Genomic DNA, 20133 nt, shown 5'->3' on the forward strand with positions numbered 1-20133 from the left:
AATCTAACATTAAACTAATTTAAAGTAAATAGTAATTTAAATGCAAAATAATAAGTAATATTAAGAAAGCATATCATAATAAATTTCACAACTTAAAAACCATAAAATAAATCCAACAAAAAATTCGATAAATTTAAATCAAGAGAACCAATATTTAAATTAATAAAAATAATCTTTTAATTAAAATACACTAAAATATATGGTAAGTTTTTTACTTCTCAACGTATCAATAACTTATGTAGAGAAGTAAATTTTTTTAAAAAATTTCTTAATTACATTTAGCATTTTCCTTTAAAGAAAATGATAGGGATCCTGTTGGGAAATCCCGCTCCAATGTCCCGCTCCAATATTTTATTTTTTTTTAGTTTTTTTGACTTAGTGATTGAGAAAGTATTGTTTAATAATATTATGAATTTTTTTTAAAAATATTTTCTTACATATTTTTTTAATACTTTTAAATATTTAAAAAAAATTTACAATATCATTAAATAATATTTTTTTAATGACTAAGTAATTTTTTTTTGAGCGGGATCCCGTTGCATTATCCATTCCTTTAGTAAACAATAAAAGACACGTTCAACTTCTGCATACAATTTTAGGCCCAGAACGTGGGCCGAAGAAGGATAGTCCAAATTCATCTGGATCCAAGCCGCATACTGCTCATTAAAACGCAATCCGGGTGTGGATACAACTATTATACCCGAAGCTCAACGGGCAAATCATGGTCCGGACTTAGGCGCCTCTCCCCTCTAAAGCCCTCCTTCTACCCCTTGAGCTCCCTTTGCACTTCTGCTTATCATTGAGCTCTTCGTTGCCACAATGAGTTCACTCGCCTTGCAATTCGCGAAGTTTCTGAGACTCTCTAATTCTACCTCACTTACTTCTTCTCTTGGTTCTCCCTTTATCTCTTCGTCTCTTTCTCTGAAATGCATTTGTATACAAATGGTTGTATGTATATTAATGTACGAAAACATGTATATGGCTCTGGTTTAGTCATTTAGGTGATATATGTTGATCACAGACCATTTCTATATATGGGTTTATCTGGGTTTTCATTCCAAGACCTTGTCGCATACCCTGTTCGACAGGCGCGCGCACACATAAACGTGTAGACTTGAATGGATTTGCTTATTAATTGTCTGGTTATAAGTTGGAATTCATGTACTTTCATCCATGGCTTTTTTTTTTTTTTCTTGTTCAATTTTCCTTTTGAATAGCATCTCTGGTAGCGTTGGACATAATCATCACGTTTATTCTTAGAGGATTTTTCACAAATACCTTATTTTCATAAAGAAGATTAAAGATTTCAGGGTTATATTTTCTTTATTATAACAAAAATTGGTTAATAAAAGTGCTTTTTTGAGTAAAGTATTGGAAATGGTAATGTTAGGTGGACATTGTGTGCTGATTTTTTGTATGGTTTTAGTGGTTTGTGTGCAAAGAAGCTCAAAGCCGCGGTACTCAACTATGTCATTCAATAGTAACAATAGTGATGGAAAGAATGATGATGTCGAAGAAGATTTTGATACCTTTCTTGGTGACAAGGCAGTGGAGCTACAACCCCAAGGTGTGGATCCTAGAAGGGGTTGGGGTTTTCGGGGCGTCCACAAGGTATATTTGATTTTAATTTTCAGTTGAGGTGTACAACGTGTTTCTTTGGTTTTTTTACTAGTTGTACTATATTTATAAGTTTGACCAAGATACGTCCTATTTCATAATTCATGATTCAGAACTCTTTTAGTTCATTCTATTTTATTGGCTCCATTGATCCAAAACATATCTTGCTTTTGAGAAACGAACCGAATCCCTAATTGGAATGAATTGTATTGATCATAGCCTCGAAGGATGTTGTGAGACAAATATTAATTTACATGGCTTACCTAATTTTTATTTTATTTTATTTAAATTATTTTCGTTTTGCATCATTGTTTGTGACAGGGGCACCTGGTTTGTGATTGTCCCACTTTTAAATTGGATCTGTAGCGAAACACAAGGCATGAAGAATGACTCTGTTTTTCTGAGTCATTGAAAGATGTCTCTGTTGTTTTGGTTTTTGGTTTCTAAGAAAATTTATGAAAAGATAAGACATTGAATAACATGAAATTTCCTTCATTTGGTTCTTTTACGTATTTGAGGTATTGGGACACCATAAATGCATAATACCTTAGATTCAATATATTATTCCTTTATGTTTCCTCACGTTTGACACTGAATTTGATTCTGCTCTCATGCATTTAATCCAGTGAATAATTTGACCCACCTTTTAGTATTTTTATACAGGCAATTATATGTGGAAAAGTTGGGCAAGCACCTTTGCAGAAGATCTTAAGAAATGGTCGAATGGTAACCATCTTTACGGTTGGGACTGGGGGCATGTTTGACCAAAGAAATCTAGGAGCGAAAGACTTGCCAAAACCTGCTCAGTGGCATCGAATTGCTGTGCATAATGAACTGCTTGGAGCTTATGCAGTACAACAACTCATTAAAAAGTGCGTATCCATTCTTTTGAGAACTCCATTAATCTTTTTAATATCTCTATCTAATGCTTGAAGATTTATTGCAGCTCTTCTGTTTATGTTGAGGGAGACATTGAAACAAGAGTTTACAATGATAGCATTAATGGTGAAGTTAAAAATATACCAGAGATATGTGTTCGTCGTGATGGTATGTTATCCTTTAAAAAGAGACAATGTTACTGTTCTCAGTTTTCTTCGGTGCAATTTGATGTTTCTTGCACCTCTTCACATACGCATGCATCCATTACCCTTGAGTTCATTTTTCGTGGATCTTTGAAGCGTGTGTGTCATTTTTCAACCTGTTTGATAGATAAATATAACAAGGAGAAAAAGATGACTTTCAGTGTCCTACATGGGTTCTGAAGTGTCGAGATACAATAGCAAAATGGTGAAGAAAACAACCTTATTTAATGTAGTTTAGCATGCAAGCTCAAACACACAAAAAGGAATAAGATGAAGTGTTAAGAGTGTATTTGGTATGTCCCGGGATTAGTCGGGATTCTGTTTCTGGATATCCGGTGCCAATAAAAAAAAAAAAAAAAAAAGAAGTGGATTTGGTATGTAGAATAGAATTTCATTTCATTTACTTGGAAGCCTGAGTTTGATTACTTTTTGTGTGGCTTAACCTTGCAGGGAAAATCCACCTTATAAAGACTGGAGAAAGTATTAGCAGTATATCCTTCGATGATCTTCGTAAGTATTCTTGTTACCAAATGTTCAAGTGAATGGTACTCGAGTATAGTAGTGTTGAATTCACACTACTATGAGAGCCACTGGGAAATAAACATTATATTAGAAGACTTCATTACTTTTCACCCAGTGGTGGTTGTTGACTGGTGCAAGTTTATCTGTTAGTATGTAATTATTTGTTGCATATATCTATTATTGGCAGGGGAAGGATTGTCTTAGCAGAGAGTCAAATGAAATGGTCTGGAAGTGGCACTTACGGAAAAAGTGAGCTGTTGAAGCCTCACTTTTGTCAGGAATATCCTGTTCAATTAACTGGACTGTAGCCAGGCTCTGTCAATGATGTCACGATTTATACTTTGGGGGCTGTAAATGTAAATTTATGGAAAAATTGATATAATTGATGGGATCTGCTATGAACTCGTGAGACTGATGTTCACTTTTTTTCTACAAATGTACTCTTTTTTTGGCTTGTTGAAAGGTAATACAGTTGTATCGTTATTGAAATGTTCAGTTTGATAGATTTAGTTGATGTCTCGACTTGTAAGATTCGAATACTTGCTGTAATGCGTGGTAAAGAAAGTTGGGAGTGAAAATTCTTGTTCAAGTTAATAAAAACCTCGTGCACTTGGAAAGAACATTGGATTCTGGCTGCGGAATAATTGCCAAAGAAACAGAGTTCTGCATCTTTTTTCTTATATGCTTGTGGGTAGCCTCATTTGTAGGTATTCTGGAACAATTTTATAAGTCTTTCTTTTCACTCCCCTTCAGTATTTCCAAGAACCAAAAGAAGGGTTGCGAAATAGGAACAACTTCAAAGCATAACCTTTAAACAATTATGCTGCATACAATCACTTTTGCATACTCTTTTCGCATTCCATTGATGTGGTGGAACTCAATTTATATTTTATATTAAAAAAAAATGACGCAGCCAATCATATCAGCAGAATGCTCAAGAAATACGTAAAAGTGACTGTACATAGAGTTTTTATTGTTTAGATAGACGCCTTTTGTTATTGAACATATGATATATAATCCTCATTGAGTAATTATAGACATACGGACATTTTTTGTAATTTTTTAAAATTCCATTTTAAATGTGAGTATTTTTGTAAAATAGTTATAAGAGCCTTATTATTTAACGAAAACAATCTCAATTTAAAATTGAGTTTTAAAAGAGTTGTAAAATGGTTGTTTCTCATTCTGTCCTTTCCAGTCTCATTTTTTCTAAGAGTAATGCTAGGTACAATTCTCATTTATGGACTGCAATGCAAGTCTAGACAATTTTATCTTTAAAATTTTTTAAAATTGTAAAACTATCCCGCTTAAAATGATTTTTTTTCTTATTTAATAAAGGGTCTGTACATACAGTCCTCAAGTGGGAACTGCAAATAGAATTTCTCTTTTTCTAATAATTGTCCATCTTGATGTACTTCTTTATGACAGTATTGCCTAGGATAAACATTAATGTTGGTTCTCCTATATCCGTATCCGTTTAATTTGTCAGCTAAATTCTTTGAAGACATTTCTTTACTTTGCCTTATAAAAATCAGTCCCTCTTATGGACGGATAAGCCGTTCTCAGACCCTCAAAAACAACAAATGAAAAGCCGACACGTCAGCAATCTTCATTTAAATCCTATGAGCCACATTATAAGATAACAAAATCAAATCCACTGCAAAATTTCTTTCGGAGGCTTAAACCACTCCCGAGTCTCCACTACCCACACCGTCGCAACTTGCAACCTCTTTTGCACTCCACACCACCACACCTCCCTAGCCAGTCGAATCTTTCTAGCCCGTTGCACCCTTTAGCTCATTGCACACTTCAACCCATCGCAACCCTTCAGCTCGTCGCACATGGTTTGCATTTTCAGATCCTATTAAATTTTGTTTTGACTTCCTCATGTATTTAAGCTCGTTGGTACATGCATTGTTATGTTCAATGCATTAATAGGATTGGAACTGTAAAGAAAATGAAAACGACTACATCAAACCCTGAACAATATACTTGGAGCAAACATTTCATGGAAACATAAACAACTCACGAAAATTGGTTCTTTAGCAATCCACTCATCCCAAGAAAATCAGTTTTGGAATGGATTTTCCTCGAAGAGAAAGAGGACAGAGAGAGGGAGGGAGGCAGCGGTGGGGCTTGGGCTTGACGGGAGGGAAGGAGGGGGTGGGGCTTGGGCTCGAGGCAATGGTTCCTGAGAGAGAGAGGAGAGAGATCGAGAGGGAGGGAGATGGAAAATGGAATCCTCAATCCTCCGCCATGCGGCCACACAGCTGATAAATAGAGTGTCTATGTGTCACATTCCCATTGGATGCCTTTTTTAGGGGAGAGTGGTGGAGCCGGAAAGTTATTCTCTATAAAAATATTAAATTTCCATTGTGATTAGGCACTGATGTCTAATAAAAAGAATGGAAAAGTACGTTTTACACCCTCAAACTACCAAAGCCGGCACATTGTATCCTCAAACTATCAAAGACTAACGTTTTGCACTCCAATTGAATTATAGTAGTTGAGATGAAAGAAAAATAGGTCACATTGCACATTATTAACTGTCAGGTCTTCATGAATGTTGCAAAATATCAGTTTTCAATAGCTCCAGGGTGCAATATGTCAGTCAGCTTGATAGATGCAAAACTCTTGACAGTTTGATGATGCAAAATATATTTTTTCCTCAAAAGGAATGGGTGATCACAATGACATGAGTCACGGCATTTGGCGAAGTTGTCCATGGGGCTGAAATATTGTTCTTTAAGACAGACATACATACATACATACATACATACATACATACATATATATATTATATAAATTGAAACCTAGAGCTCGAAAGGTAGCTGAATGCAATCTAGATCAAATCGTATTCATAGATCAATGAAATTGAAACCTACATACACACATGCATACATACATACAGTACTCTCCAGTCAGGTCTGTTTTTTATAACATATATATTCATATATAGATCAAATCGTCAAGTTAGTGTTCTTAATTACTGTATCCTTTTTTCAAACTTTCCTTTCAAACTAATAAGCAACATGGAATACCGAAACTCTCCTGTAGCATGCATCTTTGCTAGCTCATCTTGGTCTGTATCTCATTGGTGCATATATTTATTCTTCCAGCACTGCAGAAAGGTACTGTACGATTCTATGTATTGATGAATATTCATGTTGATTTATTGCATAATTAAGGTGGTGGTCGCAGGCTCATCCGGTCCTGCATGTTTTTAAGGTTCATCAATGCTTTCGGATGATTATAATGACTGGTTTGGGTTGGTTTTGGTGGGGTCAAATTAGAATATTACACCTTTAATTCTAAAAGCAAAAATACATCTATTTGTACGTTATTTCGATCGTTTGAATACTCATGCCAATGCATGCAAATTACTAACAAAATAACTGAGTACCATTGATATTAGGGTTAATGCGAGATTAAATATCATGGTTGGTCACATGCATTCAGCAAACTCCTACCAAAATAGCTGCAAGTTTCAGCTAATAAAAACCCTAATATATTATATGAAAAATGATGGACAATCGATCGAATTGATCACCTTATTTTTTGCATGTAGATCATACCTACAGTGCAGTATATATGAATCGACCAAGGCATTCTAATTAAGTAAATGATTATATTGTTTATTACCTGCATGCACTATCAAAGTTCAGTTAACCTAGCTAGGAATATATATGTCCGGCCTATCTACACATATATGGCCAAAAAAATGCTAATATATATATATATATATATATATATATATATATAGCCCTTGTACTCTTTAATGGCCAAATGACGTCATTGACCTGCGCAGCATGCCCCATGCACCAGCATTATTATAAATATATAACGCAGACCACTTTAGGAAATGGGGAGCCCTTTATAGGGCAGGTGGCACCCAAAAACTCTATTCAAGGAAAGTGGGATCGGTGTCTGGTTTTATTTTAAATGATCCCATTGTCCCCTACAGCACGTGTTGGCTTTAATTAATTATCATCTGAGAACCATAAACAGGAACCCATAACAAATGAAGAACGACTATGGTGGAGATCATCACTGATTCATGATCACCAGCTTTCTTATTCCCCTTGTACGTACTATAGAGCATTTTTGCTTAACTTACTCATCACCGGCCTCCTGCAAAAGTTGTGATCAAGGAAGCAGATATCTATTTATATATGCCTAATCATTCTTCTGTCACAAGATTTCTGTAATGTCAATGTCGAAATCATGCACGGTTCATTTTGCTGGATATATGCTGATAAGAGCATTAATATTCTTTCTAAGCAGTTTTATTAGACAAAAATATATTTATAAGCGACACACCAAACAGACTGTCATGTCAGCACTTTTTATGAACCATATCTCAGCTCGATCTTTCTCCATGTAAGTTATGCCTACTAATTACTGGCTCTAGTTCAATGACAGGTGGACCATAATTCATCATTACTTACTGGCTCTAGGTTGTAATGGTAGGTATATATTGTGAGCAGACCACCTTAAACTAAATACTTAGATTCAGAACTATTAAGCCTGGACATTATTTTATCATCTCTGTGAGTGGGAATACAGCGGTACTGGCTCTTAATCTCTCCAATAAAGCCGAGACACGGGCACGCATCTTGTCTTTGATTCGATGATGATGCACTAAAAGAACTTCCACTTTGATGGGGTTTCCAAATTTAAGGGTTTCCACAGATTGTAGACAGATATCATTATATAATTTCAATGGTTCCAAGTTTCGAGATTTGCTGTATATATAGACACCTTGCTCTACGCATTTCTTGCTTCCATCTAGTCTTTTTCCCTAGTCCTAAGTTCTAACAATGACCAATTCAGTGAGGATGGTTCTGATGTTTCTTGTTCTCATTCTAGTAACCAATGTCTCAGCTGCATACAATGCTTGCCCTAAATGTGGAAGTGTTGAAGTTCCATACCCACTTAGCACTGATGATAACTGTGGAGACTCTAGGTATAGAGTCTACTGCAACAATGGCATTCTCGAGTTCTTATCTGCACGAGGGTTTTACTACAAGATCCTCAGCATCAACCCTAGTGCTTATAAACTCATTATAAGCCCACCCTCAATACAGGAAAACACATGTTATTCTTCTGATTTCACTTCAGAAGGCTTAAGACTTGACGATAACTTGCCCTTCAACATCTCTACTCACAACACTGTGATGCTGCTGAACTGCACTGCAGCCCTGCTCAGGTCTCCTCTCAACTGTTCCTCAAACAGCATTTGTAGGCAGTTTGAGGAGAAGGTGGAGGAGGGAAGTGGGTGTATAAATACCCTTTGCTGCCATTTCTTGAAAGATTCTTCCATGACCTCACATATGATTAGGGTCAGGGCTGGAGGGTGTACTGCTTATACCTCTGTAGTGGATATGAAGCCTGGAGCTTCTTTTGATTCTTGGAACTATGGCATTGAGCTGCAATGGATACCCGCCAACTGATATGGTTGAAGATCATAATGGTATGAACTATGAAGAGAGTGATAAATGGCTTTGTAATTTGCCTGATAAAATAACAGTGTTCTGGTAATTTTAATATTTGTTGCTTTTATGGTAGAAGTGGGCCAGTGTTCTATTGTTAGATTTTGTGCATCATGATTGGCCACAAGCCACATCGAAGCAGAAAATCTACCGTTGGAGAATTAAAAACCTATAGCTAGTATGTATTTTGCTTTTTGCAGATCTGTCTTGTGCCACATCCACGTGTGTTCTGCATTGCTTGTTTCCACGAGCTTTCTATGGCCGGCCTTCTTGTTTGGCTTTTATATGTTGGTAGTTCAGTGAAATATAAACTACTCCATCCATCAATTTTCATTTATTTTCAATTATGGAGGGAGTCCTCTCATGTCCTTTCCCTGAACTCTTGTTTTTTTTTCCTGATATAGGTCGGATTTAATTTCAGGTCCCTTGTTCAGACACCTGATCCCTAGTCTCTCACCACCCTTTCATTTGAAAGATGCTCTAGAACTATTGCTCTTTAACATCTTCACAACATCAAATACATTATAATATAAACCTTAAGCCCCATCAAGCTTCGTGAGTTTGCATTTAGAGAGGTATTTCATTTGCAAAAGCATAGGCTTATGAAAGTGCAGTAATCAGCAGCACGTTAAGGTCATTAGGTGAGAAGGGACAACTTCCATAGAGATTGCCACAGAAAATATGTACCAAGTTTTCCTTTAAATTGAGTTGGTGCCAATGTTTTGTGTATTGTACCGTATAGGTTGGAGTCGCCAGAATTTACTTTGCCGGAACAGTAACCACGAGAGATAAGTGTTTCGTACCGAATCAAATATCAACTATTTCGATGCGTTTCGGTCAATATCAACAATTTTTTGTGTTTGGTCAGGTATGGAAATTTCGGTCTGAGATTGTTCTGAAAAAGGGGAATGGTGATTTTGTAATTGAGGTGAAAGACAAGCTTTTCCATAAGAGAGCTGCTACAGGGAAGCCCATTTTACTACACGAAATGCTCGACTTTGTTGAGGTGGATAAGTAATGGAAAGATAAAATAAAAAATATAATAAAATAACAAAAAGTCAAATCAGAAGCTTCTTTTTACTTTTTTGCTTTTTCTCCCTCCTATGTATTGTCTCTCATCCTCCCGCCCAATTCATGAAACGTCGAAAACTAAATATTTTTCTCCTGCACTGATGAATCATTCATCCTTTGTAGCATTTCAAGCGTCGAAGAGAAGGTAATCACCTCTCTCTCCCTGGTCTGTGTAATATGTGTGTAAGGGAAGGAATTTGTAAATATACTTTTCTTGGTAAAATACGAGTGTAAATTATTTGTAACTTTTTGGACAATCTGAGATTACTCTCTTTGCATTTTATTTTCGTCTGTATGTGTACTTAGTGATTTTTAACTAAATTAATAGCATCCATTTTATCTTTATTTGTATGTGTTACTTTAGGCCTACTACAACTTAAAAATTTTGAAAAAAAAAATTTGCAAGCAACCATGGCCAAGATTTGTAGTGTTTTTTTTCTTGAAGAAATCAATTTTATGTACATCCTCAAATTTTAAAGTTGACTTGATGGTTTCTAGTTGTGGATTTGATGTGAAATTGGAAGGAATGGTAAAAACCAGATCTTAGACCAATAGATTAGATAAAAACATATATGATTTTAGTTTGATTTTGGATAGAGAAAATGTGTTTTATGGATTGGGCTCTGGCTTGTAGCGTTGTTGGTAATCTAATTGTATGAAATAATTGACTAGATTAGTGAGGAGGAGTATTTTTGGTTGAATAGCTTGATGGGCAAAGAGGATGACCTGTCAAATATACCCTTGACGGCTTGTTCAAGCTCTATGAAGGTGATGGTTTAGTTTAGATTTATTTAATGAGCCTTATTTTTGTTATTGTTGGAAAACTAAAACTACTATTTTTTCTTGTACTTTTTATTTAGGCTTATTATGATGTCATGTCAACATAATTTGTTCCACCATTTGTTAGGACACAACCTCCATATGCTCCACCAACCCCTAATGCCCATCCAAATCGCTATCCTTCCCCTCCATGTGCTACTCCTACAATGCATAATGCTCATTCCATAAGCACACATTACCCCTATATATGGGGTTGTCAAGTGAATATAATACCTTCTTTTATATCATACATTATGTATAATGTTAATTAACTTATTATAATACCTTCTTTTATATCCGCCCATTTTGTAGCCCCCAATTATCCAACCATTTGGGTCATATAGCACGGGTGCATCAAGAGAAGTTGAGGAAATTACTAAAAGTGGGCATGATGAGACTTCAAAAAAATTAATGAAAGTGTGACTGTAGAGCTCCCTACAAATAAAAAATGTACAAGTTTGCACTCAAACGAGTATGATATTGAGCAAGTGGATTGCACTATTCAAATTGGTGAGTTAAATGTTTGAATTCAGATTTTAAAAATTGTGGATTGAATGTTTGGTTGTTTAACTATATGTAATTGTTATGTAATGACGGAAGAAGATTGTGAGATGAAGGCTAAGAGGGGTATTGATGAGGATGGTAGTGCGATAAATCATGAATATGCACCTGTTGATGAACCCAAGTCTGGGATGACTTTCAAGAATGAAGTCGCACTAAGTGCATATTACAAGCGATATGCAAAACAAGAGGGATTTGGAGTGAGGACACAAAGGACTAAACGAGAGTCAAATGGGACAGTGGAAGTATATTACACTTGGTTGTTCAAAGGGTGCAAAGCATACAAGAAGTAGTAGTAATGTATCAAAGCCACGTCCAACAAAAAAGACAGAATGTAAGGCTAAAATCAATGATTGGCTCGATAATGGTGAGTGGTGTCTGACTAGTGTAGAACTTACCCACAATCATGGATTGAACCCACTGGTGTCTAGATATTTTAGATGCCATCAGAACATAGACTCACTTGCTAAATGGAAGATAGAATTGAATGGCAGAGCTGGGATAAGGATGAATAAGAACTATTATTCATTTGTTGTTGAAGCAGGAGGCTTTGATAACCTACAGTTCACAGAAAAAGATTTCAGAAATTTCATTGACAAGGCAAAACACCTTCGCCTTGGAAAAGGAGGTGGTGTGGCATTCCTAGAATATTTTGAGAGGATGCGTGATATGAATCATGACTTTTACTCCACTATGGACTTGGATGAGGAGGAATCTAGATTAAGAAATGTATTTTGGGCTGATGCACGTAGTAGAGCATCGTACCTATATTTTGGGGATGTCATTACATTTGATACAACTTATTTGACTAATTGGTACGGGATGTCATTTGCACCTTTTGTTGGTGTAAATCATCATGGTCAATCCATACTTCTAGGTGCAGGGTTGATATCTAGTGAAGACACACATACGTTTGTATGGTTGTTTCGAGCATGGTTAAAGTGTATGGATGGCCGAGCACCAGTTGAAATCATAACAAATCAGGACCGTGCAATGAAGAGTGCGATAACAATTGTCTTCCCAGAAACAAGACATAGATATTGTCTATGGTACATACTAAAAAAACTTTCAGAAAAGCTTGGCTCACATTCGATGTACAATTGTGGTCTAAAATCCTCCATTCTGGGATATGTGTATGATTCTCAAACATGTATTCAATTTGAGAAAAGTTGGGAGAAGCTATTGGATGCATACCAACTTCATGATAATGCATGGCTGAGTGGGTTATATGAGGAGCGTACATTTTAGGTGCTAGTTTATTTGAAAAATGTATTTTGGGCTGGGATGAACACTACCCAATGGAGCGAAAGCATGAACGCTTTCTTTGATGGATTCGTACATTCGGGTACCACACTTAAAGAGTTTGTTAATCAATTCCACAATGCCCTTAGGAAAAAAGTTGAGAATGAGCAATCTGCCAACTTTAACTCCTTTAATGCCACAATACCATATGTTTCAATTTGCAAAATAGAGAAGCAGTTCCAAAATGTGTACACTAATGAGAAATTTAAGGAGGTGCAAAGGGAGAAAATGGGAATGATTTGTTGTAACTGCTCACTTATAAAAAAATGAGGGTGCAATCTCAACCTATGAGGTATTTGACACTGTGCAAATTGAAAACTTCACCAAAGACGTGAAGTTTGGGACAAAAAAGTGGCTGACACTATCTTCAAATAATTGTTGGGACAAAAATTTGGGTACGCAGTAGGGATGGGGCACATGGTCATTCCGGACCCCTCTCCTACCATGAAGAAGAGTAGAGCATTTATTCGTCTATTGAAGGAGAATCAACGGAACAAGAGTGATGCGGAAATGTAAAAGAGCCAACTAGACAAGATGATGGGTGATATTGAAGCATTGCGAAAAGATTTTTCTGAGCATGAGAAAGTCTTGCAATACTATCGGATGTCTGAGCTTGAGGGAGGTGGTGAGTCTCATAGAGAGACTCATCAAGATGCTTAGGCATCTCACTTTCTTTACTATTTTGTGGAGGGTTTTTTGTGGGGTTTTTTTGTGGATTGTTTATTGGATATGTAACAATCCAATGTCCATAGACTTATGTCCCTCAATACACATTTTGGTAGTTGCATATTATAGTTAGGGTGGATATCTATAAACCAGTAGTGGAAAATTCAGATGCAAAATTGACTTTTTTGTGTTGGTAGTCTCTCTTGAATTGTTGGGAGAAAATATATCACTTTTGGTTGAGTAGCTTGATAGGGACAAAATAGATCCTAATGAAAGAGTAAGTTCTCTTACAGTTACATATACTGCTTTAATTGATTCCTTTTGCTTTTGCATAAGGCTGAAAACTAATTAAGTAGGCTAATATCACCAGTATTGGAAACTTATAGGTTTGAGCAAGTCTCAGCTCAGCCATATGGATCATGGAATGTAGAGCAGGAGTTGGTGGAGATGAAGAGCAGTTTCAGATAAATGGTATTAGCTGGGGCTGTATTTTCTTCAATCTTGTAAAAATTATTAGTTGTAGCTGTTTTTTTTCAAGTCATGTTTTCAAAATTTCAGTTCTATTCAATATCACACACACCCTCAATTGTAACCCATAAGATTCAGATTTTAATAAATCATTTGGTCTTTTGGTTAGTTTATATGCTAAGATAACCTACAAACTAAGTAGCAAAAGTAGGTTAAACCCACACTGAAATACTTAGGATATGTGCAAATCAGAAAACTCCTAATGGTGCTTGGTCAATACCAATTCTGATATTATTAATACTAACCTAGAATATTTTCGGCTTGGTTGCAAATATTGAACCCAGTTTATTATCTCACAATAGCCAATCCATTGCTATGGTAGATGGGAAGTCACTGGTAGAATTTGAACATTAGATTTGACTGAATAGTATGTTTTATGAATTAAGATTGGATCACAGATTTTGGGATATATAGAACTGATGTCCTGCAATAGCATGGATGAGGCTATAGCAAACTGTATTCTTAGAATATGCAACTAGTGTACTTGCAACTAACCATAAAATAAATGGTGGTAGGTATATAGTGATAATTCCATCGGAATAACAACAGTGATGATTGATATTGGCATTTTCCAAATTCATCTTTAGAGTTAAGATTTTTACTCTAAAAATCTTAATATACTACATGGGCAAGAGTTAATTAATTAAAATGCATGTTCAGGATATAGATACACAATTACTATAGAAGCTTCCCACCCCTGTTGTCATGTGCTTATAACAATTAAGTATCGTAGCTTGACATTGTGCTTTTTGCAGAATTTCAGGAAACATTTAGCACCATGCTTTTGTGGAGCAAGATTGGTAAATCTGAATGTCTGGAGGACAAGCTAAAGCAACATCTATTACCCTTAGTAATTTGTAGTTATATCAATAGCACTTATCATAGATGCTGTTGGAGAGAGAATTTATAATTCCCTCATGTACTTGAGTTTTCAGTTGCAACCATGATCATGTTTGTAAATGGCCTTGAACTAATTGGTTTCAATGAATGTTGGCATATTTGTCTATATGATGGTGTAACAACAGTGTTGGCAGATTTTTATATATGATGGTGGTTGTATTTGTTTCCTATTGACAGGTTAATCTGCTGCATGAATTTCGGTTGTTTTATTTTGGATGTGTTATCTTCACCAATATTTCTGAATTGTTTGGTGGGATAACTTGGGAGTTTAAAAGGTTTAATTTCTCCATGTTCTCATTGGCTCAAAGACACCTTTATAAAGTGTCTAGATGGGTGAGGATATAGATTTTGAGCATAATCATATATATTACTGTCCAGTTGTTTTCGTGGAAAAACAACAACTGCCACATAATTGAGTCGTGGGAAAAGAATTAGACCAAAAAGGGAAATGGACTCCATCGAACTATAGACGACAGAACTTCTCATGGAAAAAAGTATCTTCCCACAATGTGATGTAGTGGATATATACTTCTCCAGGTTGAGTTAATTTTCCCACCAATGCCACTGATGCTAAATGACATGGTTGCAATCATATAAGTTCACAAGAAATAATAGTTTCCCACCAGTTAATTTCATGGGAGTGACTAATTTCCACCACTTATGTCATCAGCTTAAAGGAAATTGTCATAACTATATACATGCATTTATTCATTGTTTTTGTCATGGATAGCCGTAATGGATAAATGTTTCGACCGAAGACTCCATGGATAAATAGAGTATTTGCCACCACAATCGTATGGTTGGCAACATATTTTCTTACGGATAAAAATAGGTATTGCCGCAAGATGTTATCGTGGGAAAAAGATAGCTTTTGCCATGAAATGAGACTTTGGTAGGTAATATATTATTGGCCATGAATTATATGCCACGAGCGAGCCACAAGAAGAATTGGTGGGAAAAATTTTTTCCAGATAAAAAAAAACTTTTTGAGACCATTGTCCTTGGTGGCAAAAACTGCAATCTGTTGTAGTGCGTTTATTTCAATATGAGGAGTTTGAGCTGAAATGTACTTTTGCTTTGTTCAAAACTCGAGGCATTTTATGTAGGCATGCATTTTTTGTGTTTAGAGCCCAATGCGGTGACACATCATTACCGTCTAAGTATATCTTAGACCGTTGGAGGAAGGAGTTGGCTTGCAACTACACACTTATTAAGAGTAGTTATGACGATTGACATGCCACTCCTGATACACAGAGGCATGATCATCTAAAGAGTTTGTTTTCTGAGGTAGCAAAACTAATATCGAGAAATGAGGAGCGTTACTCGAACATGGTGGACCATTTACTCGATGTCAAAGACCAATGTAGTGACTTAATGTGTGAACCAAGGCCTTCAGAGCAAATAGTTCCAACTAATAGAAGTGCATAAAAGGGTAAAAAAGTCCTCAGTCCGAATGTTGTGAGAGGTAAAGAAAGGCCGTCGACACGAGAGAAAGTTTCCACGGTTGAAAAGTCTGTAAAAAAGAAGAAAAAGAACAGTAAAAAACAAAAGGTCTGAAGCTCTCTTTATAGTTTTTAATTCACTTTGCCACTAGTGTATAGATTTTGTTATATTGACACTTTTAATTTCTACCAGCCCATCCAATTAAGTGGATCAAATGAAATACAACCAACCCCTCCAACTCAAGTTAGCACAGTTTCTATGATATGATTTTCTATTATGTTTTTCTATGTTTCTGTAATCCTTACTAATAAATTTTTTATTTCAATTGTGCTGAAAGAATGTTCAACACCCACTGGTGCCTAGTGGAGTAGGTTCTATATTTTTTCCTTCAATTTGTAGAAAATGCTTCTTTTTCACAAGTTGTGCTGGATTTTGAGTTCATAAACTGAGCACAGAATTGCATGGATTGTTCTACATTGTTGACTTGAAATTTTTTTTTTTTTTTTTTAGGTTGTGCCTACCTCTAAGGGTCAAGCTCTTGCTGATGAGTATGTCATCAAGTTTTTGAAATTGTATGTGGGCAACAGGCTATCAAGATATGGAGGAGGTTTTCTTCTCAATAGCAAGTGGTATTTTTTTCATCACTTGGATGGTTTTTGGTTGTTCCACTAGAATTTCTATTGAACAATAAAAAACTTGTTATTTGATGTGTTTTAAGAACTGAAATTTCTATTGAACAATTATATAAGCTTGGCACTAATTGTTATTTGATGTCCCCGAATAGCGCATGCTGAGACCCTAATAGACGCTGTGACAAAGACCCCAGATGGGGAGTGACATTTTTTCAACTGCTCGATAATATGCTTAACCAATTCTGTTTTTCCGGTCCCTGCCGAGCCCGTGATGAACACGGAACTACCCGCAGAAATTGCAGATATGATTTTTTTTTGTTGGTCAATCCACTTGATTCTAGTCCTAGGGTTTCTGGGTTTGTTTTTACTCCTGTACCAACTTTGAGTAGATTTTGTATTTTTCCCAAAACTTTTGGTGCTGAAGTTTCTGTAAGCAACTATTGCAGTGGCGATAAACGTCTTCACACCCATAGTTCTTATTCGTTTCTCACAATTCCCGTTCTGGGTCTACTAAATGTTGCCAAATTAAGATTCTTTCTCAAGATAAGTGACAGTAACAGTCATGAAATGCAGCACATTGAGCATCGAAAATAAAGTTTCAAAACTTGGCACTAAATTGGGATTATTCCGTATAGGAGCAAAGATAGGCACAACGAGAGCAATGAATGTAAAGTAACTAAAGAAGCAGGAGGTCCTCTTCTAAATGAAAAATGAGTTGACTAAAGGTTTTGTTTTAAAGAAGGATAAATTGGACATTTCCTATTTCGTGCCTTTTGTGTTTTACAATTGTCATGCGATATAGCATTTTTGTTTCCATAAAGTTAAACTCAATAACTTTTTCGGTTTTTCAAAGTCTTAACTCTACACCCAGTCAACTTTGCAGTCAGCCTCACCCCACGGCGATTTCAGAATTCAGATTTAAAAAATTAAATGCGTTTCAGTATACTCAGTCAACTTTGCAGTCACACTCGGTCAACAAGTTTTAAGATTTATAATGTTGTTATTTTGGAACATAGTTTATATATATATAATTTATTTATTTATATATAGACTATTCTAAAACAATAATTATACAAACATATTTCATTCCAATATCTTAACCGAAACGATCACCAGAATAGTATTCAAAACTTTTGTTTGTGGGGGCATCCTAATCGATCTATTAAGTTGCTAGGTATCCGTTGAGTGTTGAGAACTTGAGATAGAGAGAATAATTTGGGATTTTGGGTCTTGTTTTAAACATTAGGGCCAGCACTTCTCTAAGGACTGATTTGGTTATATAAAATTAAACTATTTCATCCTATATAATTATTAGTAATTATAATTTTTTCAAACTCTCATACAAAAAATAATAAACAATTCAACTTTTTCAAATATCAAAATAAAAATTATATTATAACAATAGTTTATTCAACTTTTAACAAAATATCTAATCTCTTCTCATCTGAACTGCGTAACCAAATGAGACAACTCTTAGCCACAGCACATTTAAGTACTATATTAAAAGATTGCAAGTGTATTTGACATAAAAGAGAGGTTTGAGCCAAGGCATCCCCATCTATGCAACGGTTTCCCTAAAGGGAATCTTGGGTGCTTTAAAATTTAGAGTTGGGCAAAAAGTTGAATGGGAAGACAATGAATTCTAGTGGTGTATGCCCAAGTATGCTGTTTTTTCTTTCTTCTTTTTCTTCTTCATTTGTTTCTCTTGATATTCATAACGAGGGTCTCAGACTCTCAACAGCTTGCTAAAATGGAAAATAAAAATATTCACATTAGAAACATAAGTGTATTTATATATAACAACAAAAATCATTAAGTATCTTGCAAAATACATATTTGGCAAAACACATGCTTTTCATTCTTTATTTATTCCCATTCATTCGTCAGGGAGACATCATTTGGGAAGAATAAATTTTGCTACATTCTAGAACCTTACAACATCTCTTTTATGGGATTTGTCACAAATCTCGTAATCCAAGGGTAACCAAAACTCATGTTACAATTTTATTTCATGCAGGCAACCTATCAAAGTGTAACTTTAAGAACAAAAGTAAAAAACAATCCATGATTTGTTGACCAAAAGAAGATATCCTTAGAGAAATCGGTGCAAGCTCCACACCTAGAACAAATGTTTTAAATTTCGTACTATGCCGGGGTTTTAAATTTCGTACTATGCCAGGTAGTGACCGGTATAAGAAAGATAAGTGTTTCGTACAGGATCAAATATCAGTCATATCGGTGCGTTTCAGTCAATACCAACCAGTTTTTGTTGTACTGGCCAGTTTTGGTGTACCGGTTGAAATTATTATTTTTTTTTTTGTAATTAATGTAAAAATTCTAACTTTTTCATAATTTTCACTCAAATTCTCACATCTGAAGGCTATTGTCTTAACTTTTTTAATCTCATTTTCTCGAGATTGAAAATCAAATCACTACTTCCCTTTTCGTGATGAAGTTGAATAATTATTTTTTTAACTAATTAGATTAAGAACTTAGAAGTATTATTAAATTTTATAAATATGTATTTTAACTTTTTAAGATTCACATTAATGTTATTTTAAAATATAATTTATATATATATATATATAATTAATTTAAAAAAATGCTAAGAGTCCTATTTGAGCTCCTGTTTTTTCCCCTCTTACGTGGGAAGGCCAGTTGGCCTTTCGGTTTTATTTTTTATTCTTTTTTCCTCAAATTTCTCCCCTGCCCGTGTTGGTCTCTTCACCGAAAGCAAAGTAACCCAGAGATCCAAAAGATCCATACAATAGAGAAATGAAAGCCATACACAATCCCAAGACCTTCCCAAACTTCTCCTTTTCTTTAGCCTCCGACGCCAACGGTAAGATCATTCCAATCCCTTCATACGCGTAAACAGCCACACCCAGACTATAAAAGAAAACGGAAAGCCAAAAGCTTGCAAAGCGGGTCTTTGCTGAAGAAAAATCATCACGTCCTCCACCATCACCACTACGCCCATAGCACCCAAATCAACCACATCGGCGAAAATACTGAAGGGAGCCAAAATGGTCAGTGAAAAAAATCACATTTTTTTGACATTGATAACAAAAGGTGGCTGAATACACAGAGTCGGTTTTTCCAAAGTTCTCTTAGTTTTGACGACATGGTATCAAAAGCAGGTTCCTAAGGTTCTTCTCTCGCTTGATTTTTTTTTTTTTTTTTTCTTCTCTCGATTTCGTGTTTCGGCATGTTCTGTACTGTTCTCGGTGAACTTTTTTTTGGAAAAACCGACTGTGTGTGTACTCAGCCACCTTTGGAAATGGGAGGGGTAACACGGGGCAAGGGAGAAATGTGAGGGGGAAGAAGAAGAAAAAAATAAAAAAATAAAATAAAATAGACAACTGGTATTTTTTATTAATTTATTATATATAGATTATTCTGAAACGATACCGATACCAAAATATTTCATTTAAGTATGTTAACCAAAACGGTATTTAAAACTTTGCCTAGAACAACCAGTAACCACGAACAATCATA

General features: G+C 35.4%; 2 protein-coding genes across 2 annotated transcripts; both read left to right on the plus strand.

Moving 5' to 3' along the window:
- The first annotated feature begins 699 nt into the window (after window positions 1–699).
- LOC121261700 (single-stranded DNA-binding protein, mitochondrial) lies at window positions 700–3707 on the plus strand. Its single transcript, XM_041164186.1, has 6 exons — window positions 700–892; window positions 1427–1611; window positions 2281–2489; window positions 2564–2664; window positions 3150–3209; window positions 3409–3707. Exons 1-6 carry the CDS (start codon window positions 820–822, stop codon window positions 3423–3425), a joined length of 645 nt encoding a protein of 214 aa, XP_041020120.1. The 5' UTR covers window positions 700–819; the 3' UTR covers window positions 3426–3707.
- Window positions 3708–7980: 4273 nt separating this feature from the next.
- Window positions 7981–8894, plus strand: LOC121260648 (wall-associated receptor kinase-like 20). The gene has a single exon (XM_041162596.1). It carries the CDS (start codon window positions 8042–8044, stop codon window positions 8672–8674), a length of 633 nt encoding a protein of 210 aa, XP_041018530.1. The 5' UTR covers window positions 7981–8041; the 3' UTR covers window positions 8675–8894.
- Window positions 8895–20133: the final 11239 nt, after the last annotated feature.

Source organism: Juglans microcarpa x Juglans regia, chromosome 4D (genome assembly GCF_004785595.1).
Source record: "Juglans microcarpa x Juglans regia isolate MS1-56 chromosome 4D, Jm3101_v1.0, whole genome shotgun sequence".
Classification (NCBI taxonomy): domain Eukaryota; kingdom Viridiplantae; phylum Streptophyta; class Magnoliopsida; order Fagales; family Juglandaceae; genus Juglans; species Juglans microcarpa x Juglans regia.

Excerpts from the sequence above, each read along its gene's own strand:
- LOC121261700 (XM_041164186.1), top strand. The coding sequence starts at position 820 with ATGAGTTCACTCGCCTTGCAATTCGCGAAGTTTCTGAGACTCTCTAAT. Across the intron at positions 2,490-2,563 it reads GTACAACAACTCATTAAAAA|CTCTTCTGTTTATGTTGAGG; the intron begins GTGCGTATCCAT and ends GATTTATTGCAG. Across the intron at positions 2,665-3,149 it reads GATATGTGTTCGTCGTGATG|GGAAAATCCACCTTATAAAG; the intron begins GTATGTTATCCT and ends TTAACCTTGCAG.
- LOC121260648 (XM_041162596.1), top strand. The coding sequence starts at position 8,042 with ATGACCAATTCAGTGAGGATGGTTCTGATGTTTCTTGTTCTCATTCTA.